Source organism: Jatropha curcas, chromosome 10 (assembly GCF_041381405.1).
Source record: "Jatropha curcas cultivar XTBG-Jc1 chromosome 10, XTBG_Jcur_1.0, whole genome shotgun sequence".
In the NCBI taxonomy this organism is placed as follows: domain Eukaryota; kingdom Viridiplantae; phylum Streptophyta; class Magnoliopsida; order Malpighiales; family Euphorbiaceae; genus Jatropha; species Jatropha curcas.
This window is the reverse complement of record NC_143160.1, coordinates 805485-826719: the sequence shown is the minus strand read 5'-3', so window position 1 is coordinate 826719 and position 21235 is coordinate 805485. Positions and strand designations below refer to the sequence as shown.

Here is a 21235-nt window from a genome sequence, read left to right as displayed (position 1 = left end):
AGTTATTTTAATAGCTGTATAAATATTATTATTATTTTATTATACTTAAATGGAATTTATAACAAAATTTAAGGACTAAATAATTAATTACTCATTTAATTGAAGGAAATTATGTATGAAAGTATAATTATCCTCCAATTTATTAGTGAAAAATAATATACTCTCCGTCCTATTTCATTTCTTTATTATTCTTTTTTTGAATGTTTCAAAATGTTTTTAAGATTTTTAAATCTAGATATGTAAATAATTATTTTTCCACGATAACCTTTATGATTGTTCATTACATGAAAGACTTTTATTAATATCTTCATGAATTAAGGGTAAAAAAAGCAAAATAACTTTTATCGACTAAATTCTTAATATGCGGGTATTGTCAAACCATGCAAACAAAATGAAACGGAAGGAGTAAAAAAAACATTATACATAGAAATGCTCTATTTCCTGAGAAACTTCTTGAACCAGCGAGCAGAAAGCTTGGGATATCTTTTCAACCCATTTTTATAATCTACGTAGTTGATGCCAAATCGCACAGTATAACCTGAACTCCATTCGAAATTATCCAGTAATGACCATGCAAAATATCCCTTCACATTCACACCATCTCTGCACGGCCACATCAACAAATTAATTAACTTTAAACATCTCTAATTACATAAAAAAAAAAAAAAAAAAAAAAACGAGAAACAAATTGATGAGGTAATTAATATTTAATTAAGCATTTACTCGATTGCTTTTCTAAGGAAAGAAAGATGGCGATAGTAGTAATCGATTCTCATATGATCAACCAGCTGTTCTTCTAGTGTTAGTGTGCCATTATTGAACTCGTCAATACCTACAAAGAAAAATAAACATTTTGATTTTCTTTTATTGCATTAATGCTGAAATGAAAATAGTTAATTATATAAAATAGTTAATTATATATTTACCATTCTCAGTTATATAAATAAGGGGATTCCTGTATTTCTCTTTCGTGTACAATAAAAGATCTCGAATTCCTCTCGGATAAACATAGAGCCAGTCTGAAGCTGCCTGCAAAGAAATAGTGGTAATTATCTCATTAAGTATTTTGATTTGATTATTAATTATTAATTATTCTGAGTTGAGGCATAGCATTAGCACACCCTAGGACCAATTGGAATCCCACGACGCTCAGCTGCATACACAAGAAAAAATCAAGGGATTGTTAATTATGTTTGGCTGTAAAATTTGGAAAGAACAAAAAGGTGATTAGTGAAGATAATCTGAGCTTACATGAAAGTTTAGCACGAACGTCAGTTAAATAGCTAGCATTAATAGCATTAGAAAAAGGAACATAGGCTGCATAATTAGCAGTATAATAGTTCAACCCAAGAAAATCGATCGACCCTTTTAGCATTTCGGATTGCTTTTCTGTAAATTTGGGTAATCGGTTCCCGACAAGAGACCTTAGTGTGTGTGGATAGTCACCATATGTTATTGGCTCCATAAACCTACAATAAAACATTTTTAAAGGAAATTTCAACAATGCAACAATACCTATTATTAGAAGGGAAGGAGTATTCTTGATTTATAACTCAGTAATATTATTTCGACATATTTAACATTCTACAAATGATTTAATTATTGAGCGTTTGAAAGAATATATACATACCAACCAAACATGAAATCGAGGGCTCGTTTTGCAGCATTTTGTTGATTCTTCGCTTTCGAGAAAGGCACAAACCAGTTAGACGCTAAGGTAATTCCGATGATGCCTTTCTGAGTTGCCTGATACTTTGTCTTGTACAATTTAACAGCAGCGGCATGAGCAAGAAGCTGGTTGTGCGCTGTAATATAGGGCTCAGTTCCTGAATCCCCGCCTGTACAATTCAATCTCTGCCAATCTGAACATCTAAACGGCGCTAAAATGCCTAATGCATATCCACCACTGCTCAAACTCCAGGGTTCATTCAGTGTTATCCAATGTTTCACTCTGTCTCCAAAGTTTTCGAAGCATATACCCGCATACTCTTCAAAATCTTTCCTTTACATTCCCAAAATATTAACCAGTAAAATTACCACACTAAATTGTTTCAAATAGTTAATAAAAATGTATTCGTTTCTTGGTTAACTTACACAATCTTAGAGCTAAGAAAACCACCATATTCGTCTTCCAAGGTTTGAGGAAGATCCCAATGGAAGAGAGTGACGAAGGGTTGAATACCTGCACGTGCACTTATACATTGATATTTACGGCAAATTAAGAAACAACAATAATAAATAATAATTACATTACACGGGTGATAAAATAAATAATTAAATTATTATGAGATTAAAGCACAACCATTGGCTAAAAGCTCATTGATGAGGTTGTTGTAGTATTTGATTCCCTCTTTGTTCACTCCTCCACTTAGCTTCCCTTCTGAAATGTAGTATTTTATTTCAATTAATAGATATTAGATCTCAAAATCCATAATTACAACTATTCCAACTTGTTTAAGGACAACCAATCTTACTTGGTAAAATTCTAGACCATGAAATAGAAAATCTGTAAGCATCTAAGCCCATCTCTTTCATTATCCCAACATCTTCCTGTAACATTAATTAAATTGACAATAAAAAATATGAGAGAGTCCAAAAAGCAAAGTTGGGACCTTTTGTTTTTCCTTTTTACCTTGTATCGATGATATGCATCGATAGCCACATCTCCATTGCTCCCATCCTTTATTTTACCTGTAATTTAAAATCAAACCACCATTACATTTTATAATATATTTATAATTATCAACATAGTTAACATTAATTAAAAAAAACTAATATTATATTTAAAAGAAAAACAGTCAGTCCACAAATTAATTTAATCTAATATTTAAAAAATAGCAGCCAACATCTAGAAATAGGGACAATAATTAAGAAGAGGAAAATATGTAATTTCAACACTAGTACAGTCCTATATCAAGACACATATATAGAAGCACATGGCAGACATGATAATTGATTACGGATCATACATCACGTCTGTTACTGTATAGAACAAAGTAGAAAAAGACACAGTTTTCCTGTGAACACAATAAATTTTTAGTTTTTTTTATTTGTTAGAAAACCGAATAAACCCATATAACATCTGAACTCCTAAATCTTATGGGCAAAATGGGGACAATGAACAATAGAATGATCCAAACCGAAGAAAATATACAAACAATTTATGATTTAATCCATTAATCCTCGATCAAAGAAATAAACAATTTGTTTTTCCATTTTTAGTTATTATTATAAGATAGAAGGAAGAGGGACCTGGATATCTGTGCGTGTAAGTATCCCAAATACTTGGTCCTCTGCCCCCTTCATTCGCTGCACCTTCATACTGCCAAATTAGTGTTTTAGCATCTCAATATATTAACTTTTCTTTTCTTTTGTTTTGGTGAAAAAGAACAGACCTAAACGGCACAATTAGGGCTAAAAGCTATTCTGCTAATATCATAATTAAGCCGGAGAGAAAGAGAGAGAGTTCGGAAACACCGAAAACTAACCTGGTAAGACGATGAAGCTGTTCCAAAAAGGAAACCTACTGGAAAACTGCTACGATTAAATGAAACGGTATCGTATCTGGATTCCACAGATACTGCATTGCTAGTCACTGAGCCAAGAACAAGTAGGAGGCTAAGCAAAAAGTAGTTTTGATTCTTTTGGATTCTCATCTTTGATTTGCTGCACAAGACTACCCCCTCTCATTTCATTTCTCCTCTCTATATTTAGAGTCGAGGGACTCATAGAACAAATAATATATTTTATCCAATTTACTTTTTCAACATAAGATTAAGTTAATTGTGGCCATGAATTTTCTATTTCATATTCTTTTCTCCTTTTGCTTCGTAAAAATTAAAAATTCTAATAAAAAGAAAAATATTAGTATTTGAAATTTGTCTGTTTATGATGTATTTTATATAATAATTATATTTAAAATTTTATATTTATAAAAAGTAAAAAATTGATTCCATATTTTTTCATTTAAATTAATATCTTAGATATTTATTAAATATCATTTTTTAGAGGAGACAGAGAGATATAATCATTCAAACCAATTAATATAGGAGGAGAGGACAATAAAAAAAAAAGAGTAAATAAAACAAAATAAATTAAAAAAACGTGCTTGAACGGCAATCCTGTATTTTCCACTTGGATCGGAGGGCAAGGTCCACGCTACGATCCAATTACGATTTTATAATAAAAACAAGAGATCATGGTCTCCACCCCTTAGGATATTTATTAAATTTGGTTTATTTGTTATTTAATTGAATGCGCAAATATGATAAATGACAACTAATTATTAATTAGATTTGGACAATTATGATGCCGTTGTAATCTTAATATGATTATATTAATTTGACTAAATTAAGGTCTATTTCTGCTAATATTGCCACCTCATACCTTAGACCATTTGTCATTACTTGTTTTCTTTTTGCATGTAGTAAGAGGAAAAGTTATTCTAATCAAGTTTTGACAATATAAATAATATTTGTTGACTAAAACAAAAAAATATATATATATATACATATATATGGGTTGATGATGTTATATAGGGTACAAACAAAAAATCATTACATCTTTATAAGAAATAAGAAAGACTCGTCATTTTCTTCGCAACCAAATCAATAAAATTTAATATTTTTATTAAAACGACGATATTTTTAATTATATAATTGAAAAAAATAAAATTAGAATATTTTATAGAAAATACTTTATTTAATTTGTTTATTCTATAGATGGGTAATGATCGCCCTTAAATATCCTAGCAAGAAAAAATCAAGCGACCTGTTTTATATTACCTCTGTTTCTTAATACTTGTCACATTTGAGAAAATAGTTCGCTTTGTTCCAAAATACTTATCACATTTGTGATTTCAAGAAGTAATAAATATTTTTTTTCTATATTTATTTTTTGTATATGATTGATAATTATTACTTCAATTTACTGGTTTTTTTAGAGTATTAGCATTAAATTAAGGGTAATACGGTGAATTTAAATAATAATTTATTGTAACTTAAATAAATTTAATAATTTTTTTAAGAAATGTGAAATTCCAAATGTAATAAGTATTATAGTTTGTCAGTTCCAGCAAGGGGGGTGAAGTTTAAGTTATTGGGCTTTTACCAAGCCCAATCCGAGAAATTGGCCCATGGCCATAGTACTAACAAAACTCATGGGCCAATGTACAATACTCTTAGCATTCAGAGGATATTCGTGTTCCCGAAATTGAAATTTTTAGGTCCTTTTGAGACAGACATAGTGTATAATGTCATTCTTAAATTTCAAATTTTTTGTTTTTTAAACCGAAGTGAGAGGATGAACTTAAACAAGCAATAAGATATCAATAATATAATACAATAAACCAAACTAATTAAATAGTTATATTTCCTTTTTCTTTTAATTTGAGATGAATGCAATTATTAATTAATTTCACATTTGATTAAACTCCTTTTAAATTTATTTATTTTTGGAAGATAAATGTAAAAGGCTTGTTTTTATTTGAGCATAATACCTAGTTATTTTATATATACATACACTAATATAATAATAATAATAATAATAATAATAATAATAATAATAATATAATTGCATAAATACTTGGTCTGTTTTACAAGTTCGTTAGAGTAATAACGGACTTGGGTACAATAAATAAGCCCAATTTTACACGCAGCAGATACAGTCAGACAAGCGGGCGTCTTTCTTTCTCTGGACTTATTCCCTCTCTCTTACCGTCTTCATCTTCACCCCTTAACCGATGATCATCATTGCCTTTGCCTTGGAAAGGCACTGTTGAAGATGGGCGCCATTCAAGATCATCAACCATCATTTACTACTGGAAGCTTTTCTTATCAACCTGATGAGCTTCAACAATATGACAGTTCAGAATACAAAGAACAAGAATAGCTCTTAGAAGTGAAAGTGCTATCCAGTACGCATAGTGGGCGAGTTGGATCCAAAAGCTTTTTATTTTACAACGATAGAAGAAACGTAAGACAGTCACATGAAAATTTGGAATATTTATTTGGATTTGTATTTTTTTTTTTTTTTCATGTGCCTTCATTAATGCTTACCTTGGCGGTTAGGTGCTTCACTAGTAACCACTTGCCATTTTTTAAAGTTTAAACATTATTGATTCAGAATCTATTTCATTGATTGTAGTATTTGAAAAAGTTAGGTTTGAGTTTGTTTATCTTCCTAACTTATACCCATAAGTTTTTCAAAACTGGAGTTCTTGGGTTGTAGTGTAGTTTTCGATATAGTTTGACTACCAGCAATGCAGTGTTCTCGCTCAAAGTCAAAATGATTAGTTGCTGTGGTAGAACGCAATTTGTTTGATAAAATTCCTCAATGAATTTCTTTTTCCTGTTTGAAACCGCAAAGACAACTAGACAACTAGACAAAGTACAAACCAAAAAGCATCATCAAAGCACCAAAACCCTTACTAGCACTATCCAAAGAGACATAAAAAAAATCATTAGTTTTCAGCAATCTTATCCTTAGCCTCAGGGAATAATTTTGAAGAATGAAGGTCAGCTATTAGGTTATATATCTTAATATCTAGAATCATATTCATATCTGGCAGCTGGAAACTCTCAACAAATAGTGAAATCATCCGTACTATCCATGTTCCATTTTGTGCTTCTCTTCATCAACCATTAACAATAAAAAGTTCAAATATTTAGTTAGATGCCTATGGTTTTCAACTGACCTGTTCAAGCTCCTCAGCTTCATTTTCCCTTATATCTGACTTTCAATTGAAGCTTCTGATGGACAATTCCTTCCAATCGAGCTTTTCAACCTTAAAAGTACTCCAGAATAAAGTAGTACAAGATCATAACTCAAATAGAAAGCTGTGCAAATTCTTAAACAAAGAAGATAATAATAAACAGAAACATCTCTATTACGGCATGTCCCCTTTGCTAAGGAAAATTAAAGAAATCAATCAGACATAATTAAGGAGCTATAGAACCAGTAGACAAAGTAAAGATAACTGAACTACAATATATCAAGGAACTGGATGGCAAACAAAAAATAATGTAATGCATGCAAACCTATCAATCAATATGACAACAGTGTCAGAAACACAGTTCATCAGTCAATACCACACACAAGATAGATATTTGCAGACTTCATAGTTCTATGTCTCCAAGCAGCTAGTTAATCGTTGGATAACATGCATAACTGTAACAAATAAAGGAGGATAAATTTTCGAGAGAGCGCAGACTCACCTACCACTTATGCTCCACAAGAGTTTGAACAAGGAGCACTAGGATTATAAATTTGATGGTGCTATCCAAACCATCAGTTGCATACTCAATATTCATGGAAAGCAATCAAAACAGACATAATTCTAGAGCTGAAGCAATAAACCAACAGCATGTTATGTAAATCACTTGATATGAAATATTAGTGATAATATAAAACATAATAATATTATCAAAAATTACAGGCAGCAAATACGTTTCAAAACTCCCAATGAAAATGAAAAGGAATTAACAATTGAAAGTTGCCAAAAAGATCTTCAAAATAATAAACCAAAAAACAATGTGGAACTAGAGATTTACTAGGCCTCACGTCCAATCTTGTAATTCATCCAGCAAGTCAAAACAAGAGACCCATCATAAATGACCCACGTAAAGTCATGCCAATCATCATTTGCATTCAACACCTGCCTCAGCAGCTCGTCGAGGCTTGTTTTTCCGCCTGCTTCCGTTATGCCGGAATCCATTTGATTTAGTGGAATCATCAGTACTTGATCTGGTAGTAACACCATTTTCTTCCTTAACTGAATCAGGCTTCTCCTTTGCTTGTGAGTATCGCTTCCTTTTCTTTCCATTTTCTGCTGCTATTGGACTTTTTATCTCTTTGCTTGTAATCCCTGTTTTTCCATTCTCTCCATCTTCCTCCTCTATTTTTTCAACTTCTTCTTCATCAATATCATCCTTCAATGGTTTTTGAGGCCTTCCTCTTCTCTTTTGTGCAGGAATTTTCTCTTCCTCACCACTTCCAGGATCCTCATGATTGCTAACAGTCAATTTTTTTCCCTTTCCTCTACCTCTACCCATAACTTTACAATAACGTGAAAGAACAACTCATACGGACAAAGAATATTTCTGTCAAACCAAAAAGGAAGAAAAGAAAATGCTAAGATATTAATTTACACAAAATTTTCAGAATGCAATTTTAAACAGGAAGCATGATAAATGATAAATACACTTTTCACTGAAGCGAGAGAGAGAGAGTACCCTCGTGCTTAAAATCTGACATATTACAAAATACAAACTATCATTCAGGTTTTGCAAGAATAAAAGCTTGTGTGCGTTTAGCACCATTTTTGGGATTGAAGTTACAACTGGAGGCATGATTTCATTTCTTTTATATGCTTAAATTAAGATGATTCCTTTTCAATTCAATACTTCATTACAGAAAACAGGTATGTCCAAAAGGCAATAACCCATTTCATCAGCACCTCATAAAGAGAAAAAATAAAGAAAAGGCACCAGTTAATATATATAAGTGTCTAACCACCCATCTATTGATAAAAACATTAACTTTACCTTGTTTGTGCCAAGAGAAAACAAAAGGACAAAATTTCAGATCAGTGTCTTGATTTTCTATTTATTATGAACTCAAAAGAAGAAATACTCAACTTGATATAACTTAATGACAGTGTTCAGATGAGTCTACTTGAGGCTTTATTTTCAGAAAACCCAATAAGTGAATTCTTTGGAATAAATAATAAATAACTTCTCTTCTTCTCACATAAATGTTTAGAAATATAGAAGTCTAGAAGCCAATCAAAGCATAAACAACGTTTTGATGTTTACGAAATTACAATCAAAAACTGAAAACATATACTAAAATTACTAACAATAGCCGGAAAGGCAGCATCCTAAATCACAGAAAAACTGCAATTAAGGAAGAAAAGGTGCATCCTTTTAGCAACTCAAATTAGGGATCAGTAATTTGATATGATGGAAAACAATGAACAAAAGAAACAAACCACAATCATGTACTTCTGAAGCCACGCGCAAGCTCCATAAACTTATTCAAAGTAAGATCCAATAAAAGCATCGCAATTCTCAGTTTCAAAATAAAAGGATTGAGTAGAACTGAACTAACAATCAAAACAAACTCAATTAGCTTCAACGCTCAAAACCGAAAAAACCAAAAGCCAAAAGCAATACAAATACCCCACCAAACAAATGCTCCTATCAAAATATGCAAATAAAAGAAAGAAAAGAAACTAACCTGGTTTTGGAAAAAGCTTATTTGCATCCTCAACAAGAGACCCATTACTCTGAATCTGTTAAGAAAACAAACAAAACTGAAAAAAGACCAAGAACCAGTTGGATTCTTCCCTGCTGATGGACAAAAGTAAAGATTTTTAAAGTCTAAAATAATGATCTAAAGAAGAAACACTTGATACCCAGATCAAGAAACATCGAGATTCGAAGATATTAAGGATTTGCATAAAGTACTAAAGGCGTGGCCCCCAGAAAAACATAGCCAAATGAAACCACCTACACAGAGAAAAAGAGACAGAAATACACAAAGAGAGAAAGAAAGGGAGAAGGAGGGAGCTAAGAAGCGTGAAGAGATATTTGTTGATAGGCCTTTGCGACTCTGTAAACTGTGTGCTCGAAGTGTAAATTAGTAATATATGTGTATCTGAGTGTTAATGTGTGTAAGAATATTGAATTGTAAGGGCAGTGTGGTAAGTGAGCAAAGTGTAACTGTGCAACAACTAATAAGTAGAGGATACTCCTGTCATCTCTGCTTAACTCCTTGCCTGACCCTCAACCCCTCAAACCTCAACGTGGGATAAAATTAATGCATAATACCAATTTTTCAAAATAAAAATCATCGGGTTTTTAGTTAGCAGTAAAAAACTCGAGTATTTAATTCATTAAAAATAAAATTGAAATTTAAACCTAATTAGCTATTCAAATTATTTTACAAAAAGAATTTTCAAAGTATATTTAACTTTGAATTTTATTATTATCACGACATTCGTTGGTCTCTCCAAGAGAGTTTAAAACGATGAAAATGTTTCGATTTTTAATTAATTGTGAAAATTTGAAAGGGTTTTTTTTTTTTTTTGTAATTTTTGTTCTTTACTATATTGTATTTTATTTTATGACTAAATCCCCTACTCCACAACCACAAGTAGTGATGGAGCTAAGATTCAATATTACGAAGGTAAAAAAATAAATATTAATTAAGGGGTTAAATTAAAAAATAAAAATATATTTTTAATATTTTATAGGATTGAAAAAAATGGAGGTAGGAGCGGGGCCACCTCCCGCCACCAGCCGTGTCTCCGCCACTATGTACAAGTTTATATCATGCCATACATGCATGAATATATTAGGAAACAATTTTATTAACTTAAAAATTAAGTTTTTATTTTTGTCATAATTGCAAGCCTTGAAAAAAAAGTATACTTTTGATGGATTAAGCAACTCAATTGATTACTATCCTTACATTTTAACAAAGCATTTAATCATGTTAAATAAGTATCTATAATTAACACGTTGGTTAGAACATAAGCTCTGTGCAAACGAAGGTGTCACTATAAGTAATAATAACAATATCTTGGGAGGGAGCGCTTTACCTGATTTGTATACTTGCTCGGCGTGATTTTGGATTAGTTGGACTAGTGAATTTCAGACAACACCGAACGATTAAAACTAAATAATAAAAACATGTATAAAAATATATATTTCATCCCGTCTCATAATTTTGTACAGATTTAACTTGCACACATTAAGAAAAATGAGTTAAATTAAATTATAATTTTTGCTTGTTTTTCCTAACATATCCTTATATTGATATCCTAATATATCCTTCAAATATTATTTATTTCATCAAAATAAAATACGACAACAATTTACGATGGATGAGAAAGAAAAATATGACAAGAATTATTGAATAGAAAAAGAGAAAGTAATATATAGTTGTCTATTTCTACTCAAAAACAATGCAATTAAACACTTGGGTTCCACTGTTAATACCCTGTCTGTGATTTTCAATTTTTTGGAATTAAAAAGAAAAATTAAAAAATTTTTTTAGATATTTTTCATGCTAAAAATGGGAATAAGGAAATAGAGAGAGAGAGAGAGAGAGAGAGAGGCATCATGTAATTGTAACTGCCCTTATCTACCAAACAAAATTTACCCTTTGCATTAAGTCAAAAATCTTATCCCTAACGTGGCCACTCTCTTTATGCTTTACTTTGACTTGGTCCTTACTCCTCAATTGGCTCCATCGTCTAATCCTTTTGCTAATTTAAACTGATAAAAAAGGATTAATTTCACAATGAACTATGTAGAATGACATTATTTTCCTTCAAATGATTCAAATTTTTTTTATTAAGAAAATATTTTCAATTGGTTAATTTTTCTAAATACTTTAAACATTAAAAATATTTTTTTAAAAGAAAAAAAGGTACGAAAGGGAGAAAGAAAGAGGAGGAGAGAGAGAAGGGTGTTTTCTGTTTCGTGGTCCAACAGCAATGTTGTTCAACCACAAACTTTGGTAGAATTTTATGTTTGTGGACCTTTTAATAAATAAATAAGTAAAAAATGTTGTCCAAGAAACTACAAATAAACGGACTACCTGAACCAAGAACAAGCAAAGCGTAATCTTGCAATTTACGTTTGATTGACTGTCCACTTCCATTTCTTAGTCACCTGAAGAAAGCATTGATAGTAATTTAGACCAACTAAATTAAAAAAACTAATAATCAATCTATGAATAATATTTCAGAGGGATCCAATTGAACTCATAAATGATGATGGATCTGGAGGAACAGAAACTTCCACTGTTCCTTCCAGCATCTGTGTAACTTTCTTCATTGCAGGTCTTAGAGATGGATCCTCCTGAATGCACCAGATTGCAATCATCACAAACTTCTCAACCCTCTTTATGTCTTGCTTTGCCTCCTCATCGTTCTGTATTAGCAGGTACAATTCCCCTCCCTTGTAGCAATCATAAGCCCAGTCGGCTAGTACCATCTGATTTTCATCTTCCACCTCTGCTTCAAAATTTTTCCTGCAGCAGGTCAGCTCTAAAAGCAGAATGCCAAAACTGTAGACATCAAACTTGGCTGTGACAGGCAAGTTCTTGAACCATTCAGGGGCTACATAACCTCTGGTTCCTCTAATTGCAGTTGTTGTTCGAGTCTGGTCTGTCATCAATAGCTTGGCTATTCCAAAGTCAGAAATTCTTGCAGTAAATGAGTCATCAAGAAGAATGTTTTGAGGTTTAATGTCACAATGTATGATCTGAGTGCTGCATTCTTCATGCAAGTAGAAGAGTCCTCTTGCAATTCCAAAAGCAATCTGCTTTCTTTTGTACCAATGGGGTCTTGAATTTCCAAATAGAAAATTTGCTAAATTTCCATTTCTTACGAACTCGTATACCAAAAGGCGGTGTTCTTCTTCGTTGCAGAATCCTATTAGGTGCACTAAATTCTTGTGATTTGTTCTGCCAATTGCTCTCACTTCTGCTTTAAATTCCTTATCATTTTCTCCCACCATGTTGTGCAATTTCTTAACTGCGACCAGAAGTGCATTATCAAATCCTAGTACTCCTTTATAGACTGTTGCGAAAGCACCCCTGCCAATTTCTTCCTTGAATTTATCTGTGGCTTTTTCTAATTCATTGTAAGTGAAACTTTGCAGGTTTATTCCTTGCATGGTTCCCTCTAATTGAAGCTTCTTTGCTTTTCCATAACCAAAGCAGAAAACAGCCAGAAGAGCTCCTAGCAGTAGAAGAAAGTTAAGAGACAATGAACTACTTAACAGCAACGACCCAATGATGATCAAAGTTGAATGATTTTTATTTCTTGATGAATTTTCATCATCAGGCTTCAAAGTAGAGTTGTCTCTTCGAACTTTTATAAGAGCTTTTCCTCCATCTGTGGAATCAAACCTGCCATTTGATAGGGGAATTTTCTTCTTCCAACATTCACCATCTCTGAAAATGGCAACAGCACAGAAACAATCACTCAAGCAAGCCTTTCTGCACCAATCCTCAGTTACTATTCTAAAGTACTCATAATCAGATAATGGCCAGTCCGTGTTTTCCTTTACTTCCATATAGAATAGATCCACTTCTAGTGATGCCTCTTCACAGTTCTGTGAAACAAAGTCCTGCTTGCATCCCTTCATCACATCATCTGGATCCAAGAAGGTATAACCCTGCGGACATCTGCAATTTGGTCTGTGGTCATCATCTAGAACGCAGTAGCTATTGAACCCACAAGCTCCACTGCCTTTTTCTTCTCTAATTTTCAAGCAGATGTTTACAGGCGTGAATGATACAGGGGACCACCTCATAGGCCCGCCAGCGACACGGAGACTAGGGTCCTTTGGGTAGACATAATGCCTGAAAACTCCATCATATTCCAGAATTGCTCTATGATAAAAGTCTTGAGTTGAAGGTACACTTGCAGACAACATCACAAGTATGCTTTTGTTTTTTGCTTCAAGGTAAATTTCTCCAGACTGGTTGAAGATCACCTGAAAGCCACTGTTAACAGTCTCAGATGACCAATAACCAAAGTTAGGAGAAGCCAGTGGGAAATAAGTTGTATAGAGCTTCAGATCACCATCAGATTGTAGTGTAAAAAGAAATCTTCCAGTTGAATAATTTGTGCTTGAGTAATGAGAAATGAGTTTATTTCCTTGAGTTAAAGTTTGTGTGGGCAATATGGTGTCAGTTGGTTCACCAAAGCTCTCCCACAAATTTTCCGTACCATCATATGCAAGCACAAAGTTTCCATCGTTGAGCATGGCTGCATAGGCAGGTCTGCGTCCAGCAGTATCAGCGTTCCATATCCGTTTGCCTTTTGGGTCATTAAGAACTAATCGGCCATCTTCAGTGAGCTTAATTTCGGAGCCTCTTTGCACTAGATTATTTCTATTAGCAGACCAGGCAATTGTTTTTTGAGGTATCTTGTCGAACCAGATAGCTAGTAGGAAGCCATCAGTTTCAATTTGCTGAAAACCGAAGGCAAATTCACCCGACGGTGACGACCAGGAACTGTTATCATTCAATGCAGTGAGGGATGCACCTAAAGATATGTTTTTGAAGGATTGAGCAGTGGCTAAAAAGGGTTCTGTCAGTAGTAGGAGAGGAAACAGAGGGCAGAGATGAAAAAGGTAGCACAAAATCCATGACATCCCAGAGAAATTTTTCTTTGGGGATTTGCTAAAAGGTTATCAATATGACAGAATGGAATATGTTAAAAGAAATGGAAGAATTCAACCCAGATACCCTGAGCAAGTCCTATGCTGGTTTCTGCAGGTAAAACACTGCTACTTTGGTTTCTTATTTAAATCAGAACAAATTTCTCCAATAAAAAATGACTTCGTAGAAAAATGGTATTCTGGATGCACAAGACATGGAATTTCTTATTGTATAGGTCAAGGTCTGCTTGACTTGTAATAGAAGGCCGCACTCTCTGACCTTGGCCTCCTGAATTTTATATTGACCGCTATTCTCAAGTTTACTTGAGTTTGATTATTATGTTCCATAAATAATGAACAAACCAGCTTGAAGAGAATATCCAACAATATATTTACTAAAACAAGCAAGAATTAATAACAAATTGTAATACAATTCAAGGAAATGTAGATTTAAAGTTAAATTTTGTACGACTCTAAAAGATAAATAATTTTTTATAAAATGATATATTTGGGACACCAAGTCAACAGATTAGACAACCTTGATGCTAAAGTTACATTTTTTTTTTTTTTTATCAAGCGGGTTCATAGACAAAAAATATTTATATATATATATATATATATATATATATATATATCACCAACGCGAAACCATAAACTAACTACAAAGCATTTTAAAAAAGATTACAATCTGCAAAAAAAAACATTTTTATTAACTAACTATGCTAAATGGGAATGGACATGGTGGAACTGGAACTTGAATAATACCTTCAAGCATCAGCATCACAATCTTCATCGTTGGTCTTAAATTGGGATCTTCTTGAATGCACCAAATTGCAACCATCACAAACCTCTCAAGCTTTTTCACATCTTTCAAGGCTTCATCATCATCATCTTCAATTAAAGCACTTATTTTGCCTTCTGCATAGCAATCATAAGCCCAGTCAGTGAGAATTGCTCTCTCTTCACTTATTTCTGTATCTGCATTTCTTCTACAGCAAATTATCTCCAACAATAACACCCCAAAACTGTACACATCAACCTTAACTGTAATTGGGATGTTCCTAAACCATTCTGCTGCAACATACCCTTTTGTTCCTCTAATGTTTGTAAATGTTTTGCTCTGATTTAACACCATTAGCTTTGCAAGTCCAAAATCAGCAATTTTCGCATCATAATAGTCATCAAGAAGAATATTTTGAGGCTTTATATCACAATGGATGATTTGAGTACTGCATTCTTCATGTAAGTACAAAAGTCCTCTTGCAATCCCCAAAGCTATTTGGGTTCTTTGGTACCAACTAAGTTTAATATCTCCAAAAAGAAAATTAGCTAATGTTCCATTGCTCAAAAACTCGTATACCAGCAGCCTGTGTTTTCCCTCATCACAAAATCCTACAAGCTGGACTAGATTCTTATGGTGTGTTTGGCCAATCACATCAACTTCAGTCTTGAATTCTTTGTCATTGTCTTCAGCTACTCTATCCAATTTCTTGATTGCAACAGGGACTTTATTACTGCCCATTTTTATTTGCCCTTTATAAACAATGCCAAAAAATCCTCTTCCTAGCTCTTCTTTGAAGCCGTCTGCTGCTTCCATAAGTTCCTTATAGCTGAAGTAGCGTAAATTGGATTCTGCAACTCTTTCGGTCCTTGAGGATTGTTTTTGGTAAAGGAAGAAAAAGTAAAAACTCACAACACCAACTAGTATGAAGTTGACAAACACAGAGCCACCTAAGAGGACAGACACAGCAATAAGCAAACTGTCTTGGTCCTTCTTTGCGTTGGGGAATGGAAGAGGAGGTCCTCTTATTGTATAATTACTTTTCCTTATTTTGATGAGAGCTCTTCCCATGACACTGTCATCTTGTCTCCCATTTGAGAGTGGCAGCTTCTTCTTCCAGCAATTGTCTTCTCTAGACACAATCACATTGCAGAAGCAATCTTGGCTGCAAGCTTTCTTGCACTCTTCTATGTTATAAGGTTTATACATCTCATAATCAGAAGTTGGCCAATCAGTATTTATCAGCTCCACAAAATCATAATCTTCTAAGGAATTAGACGCACCTTCTAGTTCTTCTTCACATAATTGGGTGTAGAAATCAGGTTTGCAGCCTCCATACTCATCATTTGGGTCAAGTAAAGAAAACCTTGGCGGGCATCTACAGATTGGGCGTTGATCTAGACTTAGTTGGCAGACACCATTAAAGCCACAGGGCCCAGTTCCTTGACGTACAGAAAGGTCACTGCAAATATTGTCCGGCATAGTTCGAACAATCGACCAATTTCCATTTCCAGTAGAATTCTTTGGATATGAATATTGAACCATAACCCCGTCAAAATTGAGAGTTACTCTGTGATAATATTCTGCAGCAGGGACTACTCTTGCCGGAGTGAGGAGCTCCCTTTCATTGCTTGCTCTCAGGACATACAAGTAACCTGACTCATTGAATACTACTCTTAAACCCTTATTCGTTGAGTTAGAATCAACAGTGTTGCTCCAAAAATAAGCTTCGTAAGCAGCACCAGTGGGCAAATTAATTACATTAAGTACAGCATTTCCATCTGGAATCAAACGGAACTGAAACCTTCCACGGGAAAAATTGTTTTGCCTTAGCCTAGAAGAGAGAACTTGGCCACCAGTCTCTAGACTCTGCTCAGGCAATAACCTCTCCATTACCTGTCCAGGCAACAAAGTATCAGTGGGATGATCAAAGCTCTCCCACAGCTTTTCAGCTCCCGCATTTGCTATTATGAAATTTCCCGTATCATTCATCAAACCATAGGCAGCAGTTGGCGTGCTGATACCAGATGCCCAAATCTCTGTTCCTTGAGGGCTAGTAAGCAGTAGCCCACGATCAGAGGTTAGCACTACCTTTGATCCAGTTGGTGCAGGCTTATCTCCGTTTGCATACCAGACTATTGTTTTGTGTGGAATTTTGTTATACCATATGGCAAGCAAGTAAATATCATTTTCCTCAAGCTTGTGAAACCCGAAAGCGAAATCCTGAGAAGGAGAAATCCATGCTTGTGCCCCATTACCAGCAGTAAGGGAGTCATCCACTGTTATATTACCACTATTTTGAGCAACTACTGACAAACAAGGGAGCAAAAGCAAGAAAAAGAGAGAACAAGAAAGAGCAGAAGCCATTGCTTGAGCAGTTTGGTAAGAGAATTCGTGAAATTGAGGTGGATTTTTTTATGTTATTGAACAAAAAACATATTATATAGGTGTTATTAACATCAGTGTGTTGAAGAGTCAAAGCTGCAGAAAATTCATTTGAAGGACAAAGGCAAACCTATTCCTTTAATGGGTCCCCAAATCAATCAGACACGGCATTGGCAGGTGTAAATGGAGTTCCAAATTTCCAACAAGTAATTGAATGCTAAAACCTGTCCCGACAATGAAGCGATTGAAAGTTTCTTCTCAAGCATCTTGACCAGGTCGTATCTTGTGCTTGAGTCTCTTTTACCATTGCAAACGGAAATAGATAATTAATATACCGAAGAAAATAATCTCTTAAAGGACATTTTTGGAGTCCAAATGTTAGGTAAAAAAAGTAATAAAAAAATGGCCTTGAAGATCATTGACAGGATATAATTGATTAGGTCCAAATCAATGTCATTGTGTTTAGATGTATAATACAATATTAAAAAAAAAAAAAAGCTCTCAATCAGTTATCATTAAATTAGTAATTTAAAAGAATATGAACTCAGAGGTCTCTTGGTGGAAGTTTAATATATTTACTTGAGATTAATATCATAAAATAGAATAAAAATTTGTACATAAAGTCATTTCAAGATAAAATGATCCGCAAAAGAAATAAGGAAAACCCACATATACATATATATATATATATTTTTTTTTTTTTTTTTTTTTTTGAATTATGCCGCAAATATTATTAGTGGCTGCTAATAGTGACCCAAGAAGGTAGAATAAACAAAGGCAGGTTTCAACTAGTCGTCATAAATGGGAAGGGACATGGTGGAATGGGAACTTCAACAATTCCTTCAAGCATCTGTGTAACTTGCCTCATTGTGGGTCGCACAGATGGATCTTCGTGAATACACCAGATGGCAATCATCACAAACCTCTCTAGTTTGTTCCTATCATCCATGGCCTCAATGTCGTGTTCAACCAGGGCATCTAAACTTCCTTCATTGTAACAATCATAAGCCCACTCAGCCAAAATTACTTTGTCTGCATTGCTTTCTTTGCTATCCACACATCTTCTGCAACAAATGATCTCCAGCAGCAGAACACCGAAGCTGTACACATCCACTTTCACGGTAATAGGCAAGTTCCTAAACCAATCTGGGGCAACATATCCTTTCGTTCCTCTAATGGCGGTAAGGGTATAGCTCTGATCCAACGACAAAAGCTTTGCCAACCCAAAGTCAGAAATCCTTGCATTGTAATAGTCATCCAGAAGTATATTCTGGGGCTTTATGTCACAATGGATAATTTGAGTACTACATTCTTCATGTAAGTACAGTAATCCTCCAGCAATCCCAAACGCAATCTGGATTCTTTCATTCCAACTGGGTTTATTATCTCCAAATAGAAAGCTTGATAAAGCACCATTGCTTAAGAACTCGTACACAACTAATTGATGCTCTCCATCATCACAGAACCCCAGCAGTCGAACCAGATTCTTATGATGGGTCTGACCGATCACATTTATCTCAGTTTTGAATTCCTTCTTACTATCTTGGACCACAGTATCTAACCTTTTCACAGCCACTTGGATATCAGACCCCATATTAATGAACCCTTTGTAAACAATGCCGAAAGCTCCCCTTCCCAGTTCTTCCTTGAATCCATCTGTAGCTTCTTCAAGCTCTTTGTAAGTAAAACAACGCAAATTTGTTTCTGCAAAACTATCTTGATGGGGCATTCTTTTGAGTTTCTTTTTATTGATGAAGTAAAAACCCAAACACATTGCACTAACCAATAAAATGTTAGCGAACACAGAGAAACTCAGAAGCACTGATCCAACTACTATCAGACCATCTCTATTTTCTTTCTGTATTCTTACTTCTGGTGCAGTTCTCGGGACATTACCTCTCCTAACCTTTATAAGTGCTCTTCCTTCAAGATTAGGATCCACTCTCCCATTTGATAGTGGTAGCTTCTTCTTCCAACACATATCGCCTGATCTAAAAATAGCAACAGCACACATACAATCCTGCAAGCAAGATTGCCGACAGTCTTCTTCTGTAAAAGGCTGCAAGAGAGCATAATCACTTGTTGGCCAATCAGTATTGTCAAGCACTTGAAAATCATACAATTCTTCAACTGGACCAGTCTCGAGTTCTTCACATCTTTGTGTGTAGTTTGGTTTGCAGCTACCATACTGATCATTTGGATCTAGTAAAGAATACCCTCTTGGACATTCACAGGTTGGTCTCCTATCTGGGTCCAGTCTGCAGACACTATTGAACCCACAGATGCCGCTACCAGCAGTTACCCTACTGGCTTGGCAAATATTATCAGGTTCAGACCAAAGAGTTGTCCACTTTGCATTGCCTGTTGATGCCGTTTTTGGGTAATAATAGTGAGTGAAAACTCCATCAAAATTGAGAACTGCTCTGTGATAGAAATTTCTAGTTGAGGGGATCATACTCTCTGTGAAATGGAACCTCTGGCCATTTTCTCTCAATATATACAAGTACCCTGATGAATTGAAGACCAGTTGGTTACCAGCATTTGAGGAATTTGAATTCCCTGTAGTTCCACTCTGATAATAAGGCTCATTAGCGTGTTCGCTGGGCAAGTTTACTGTAGCAATCACAAGATCACCGTCGCCTTGAAAGTCCAGCTGGAACCTTCCTCTGGAAAAATTGGTGTCTGAATATCGAGAAGAAAGCACCTTTCGTCCCCTATCAAACGTTTGTGAAGGCAATATTGTATCAGCAGGATTCTTGAAGCTTTCCCACTTCACAGAATCTCCATCTTGAAGCACAAAGTTGCCAGCATCTGTCATGGCACCAGAGGCAACAACGCCAGTGATGGTCTGGGATCTCCATAACTCTCTGTGTTGTGGGTCAGTAAGGACTAGCCCACCATCGGTTAGTTCTAGCTTTGAATTCTTGGGGGCAGGTTCATCTCCATTTGCATACCAAACTATGGTTTTGTCAGGTATTTTATCATACCATATAGCAAGCAAGAACAGATCTGCACTGTTGTCCAATTTATGAAAACCAAAGGCAAAGTCACCAGACGGTGAAAGCCATGAGAAGTTTTGATCAGCTGCAGTGAGAGAAGCACCAACAGTTAGATTACCTCTGCTTTGAGCAAGAGCAAAATTTGGTAGCAGAAATAACAAGGATAAGCAAAGAGGAAGGATAAGAGCAAAAGCCATTGCTGAAATTGATTTTATCATAAAGAGGTAGATTGCATCAAATTATCAAAATAAACAAATTAAATAGGACAAACAAGAGACCCATCAACTAGGAAGAAGTTTTAAGTCAGCTTCAAAGCCTCCTATGTAGGGCCATGGCCTGGATAACCCACTTTATGATCCATAGCAAAGACTTTTCAAATGTGATCTATTATTGTCCCTCCTTACTGCTTCTTCAAAGACTGATCACCAGTTTGTTTAGATTAAATCAAGTATTTATCTCATAATATAGGTCCAAAATTTGAATAGGCAATATAATTAATATTTATATTTAAACAAATAGAATTTGCTGTAGACATTAAGTTTGATTTCAATCATTCTAGTTGATCGAACCAAGAACTAGTTTGATTCCATAATAATTTCAAAAATATTGTTAAGCAGTATTAAAAGTCCTATTCAAGCACCACTTTGAATAATGTAACAACTTAAACTCGGGGTCAGAGAAAATGGAAGATATGTGACGAATTATGTAAAGAGAAAAAGAACTTCTCAGATTGACGGGCAAGTTATGCTTACCAGCTAATTATTGGCTGCTCTCACTTTCAAATGTCCACCCAGGAAAAAATAAATAAAATGCCAATGCCCAAACAGAAAATTCAAACCACAAATTAGCAACAAAGAAACGTATATTTATCGCAAACAACAAAAGTA

The 21235-nt window shown here is 34.3% G+C and overlaps 5 protein-coding genes across 7 annotated transcripts; all 5 read right to left on the bottom strand.

Annotated features, from left to right (window-relative positions):
- Positions 1 to 314: 314 nt before the first annotated feature.
- On the bottom strand, positions 315 to 3749 carry LOC105646238 (beta-glucosidase 12). The gene is made up of 12 exons (XM_012232055.4): positions 3489 to 3749; positions 3253 to 3322; positions 2633 to 2691; positions 2475 to 2550; positions 2303 to 2380; positions 2095 to 2182; positions 1631 to 2002; positions 1252 to 1469; positions 1122 to 1153; positions 927 to 1029; positions 724 to 832; positions 315 to 603 (listed from the first exon to the last, which is right to left on the bottom strand). The coding sequence occupies exons 1-12, from the start codon at positions 3654 to 3656 to the stop codon at positions 435 to 437; spliced, it is 1542 nt and encodes a 513-aa protein (XP_012087445.3). The 5' UTR covers positions 3657 to 3749; the 3' UTR covers positions 315 to 434.
- Positions 3750 to 7379: 3630 nt separating this feature from the next.
- LOC105646237 (uncharacterized) lies at positions 7380 to 9635 on the bottom strand. Of its 2 annotated transcripts, XM_037640011.2 has the most exons (3): positions 9416 to 9635; positions 9238 to 9313; positions 7380 to 8099 (listed from the first exon to the last, which is right to left on the bottom strand). In XM_037640011.2, the coding sequence occupies exon 3, from the start codon at positions 8049 to 8051 to the stop codon at positions 7638 to 7640; it is 414 nt and encodes a 137-aa protein (XP_037495939.1). In that variant the 5' UTR covers positions 8052 to 8099; positions 9238 to 9313; positions 9416 to 9635; the 3' UTR covers positions 7380 to 7637. The 2 variants fall into 2 exon arrangements, with proteins under 2 accessions (XP_037495939.1, XP_012087444.1); XM_012232054.4 differs by having other exon boundaries at positions 9238 to 9635.
- A 1829-nt stretch (positions 9636 to 11464) lies between these two features.
- Positions 11465 to 14527, bottom strand: LOC105646236 (G-type lectin S-receptor-like serine/threonine-protein kinase LECRK3). Its single transcript, XM_020684146.3, is given in 2 exon segments — positions 11465 to 14153; positions 14155 to 14527. Coding segments are annotated over 2 exon segments (2418 nt in total). The 5' UTR covers positions 14173 to 14527; the 3' UTR covers positions 11465 to 11753.
- A 117-nt stretch (positions 14528 to 14644) lies between these two features.
- LOC105646235 (G-type lectin S-receptor-like serine/threonine-protein kinase RLK1) lies at positions 14645 to 17406 on the bottom strand. Its single transcript, XM_012232053.4, has one exon. The coding sequence runs from the start codon at positions 17329 to 17331 to the stop codon at positions 14893 to 14895; it is 2439 nt and encodes an 812-aa protein (XP_012087443.1). The 5' UTR covers positions 17332 to 17406; the 3' UTR covers positions 14645 to 14892.
- Positions 17407 to 17904: 498 nt separating this feature from the next.
- LOC105646234 (G-type lectin S-receptor-like serine/threonine-protein kinase LECRK3) lies at positions 17905 to 20767 on the bottom strand. 2 transcript variants are annotated; one of them, XM_089726759.1, is made up of 2 exons: positions 20627 to 20767; positions 17905 to 20433 (listed from the first exon to the last, which is right to left on the bottom strand). In XM_089726759.1, exons 1-2 carry the CDS (start codon positions 20628 to 20630, stop codon positions 18134 to 18136), a joined length of 2304 nt encoding a protein of 767 aa, XP_089582885.1. In that variant the 5' UTR covers positions 20631 to 20767; the 3' UTR covers positions 17905 to 18133. The 2 variants fall into 2 exon arrangements, with proteins under 2 accessions (XP_089582885.1, XP_037495944.1); XM_037640016.2 differs by lacking the exon at positions 20627 to 20767 and having other exon boundaries at positions 17905 to 20598.
- Between the last annotated feature and the right edge of the window lie 468 nt (positions 20768 to 21235).

Excerpts from the sequence above, each read along its gene's own strand:
- LOC105646238 (XM_012232055.4), bottom strand. The coding sequence starts at position 3,656 with ATGAGAATCCAAAAGAATCAAAACTACTTTTTGCTTAGCCTCCTACTT. Across the intron at positions 2,183-2,302 it reads CAATGAGCTTTTAGCCAATG|GTATTCAACCCTTCGTCACT; the intron begins GTTGTGCTTTAA and ends GTGCACGTGCAG. Across the intron at positions 1,470-1,630 it reads CTCGATTTCATGTTTGGTTG|GTTTATGGAGCCAATAACAT; the intron begins GTATGTATATAT and ends GTTTTATTGTAG.
- LOC105646237 (XM_012232054.4), bottom strand. The coding sequence starts at position 8,051 with ATGGGTAGAGGTAGAGGAAAGGGAAAAAAATTGACTGTTAGCAATCAT.
- LOC105646235 (XM_012232053.4), bottom strand. The coding sequence starts at position 17,331 with ATGGCTTCTGCTCTTTCTTGTTCTCTCTTTTTCTTGCTTTTGCTCCCT.
- LOC105646234 (XM_037640016.2), bottom strand. The coding sequence starts at position 20,566 with ATGATAAAATCAATTTCAGCAATGGCTTTTGCTCTTATCCTTCCTCTT.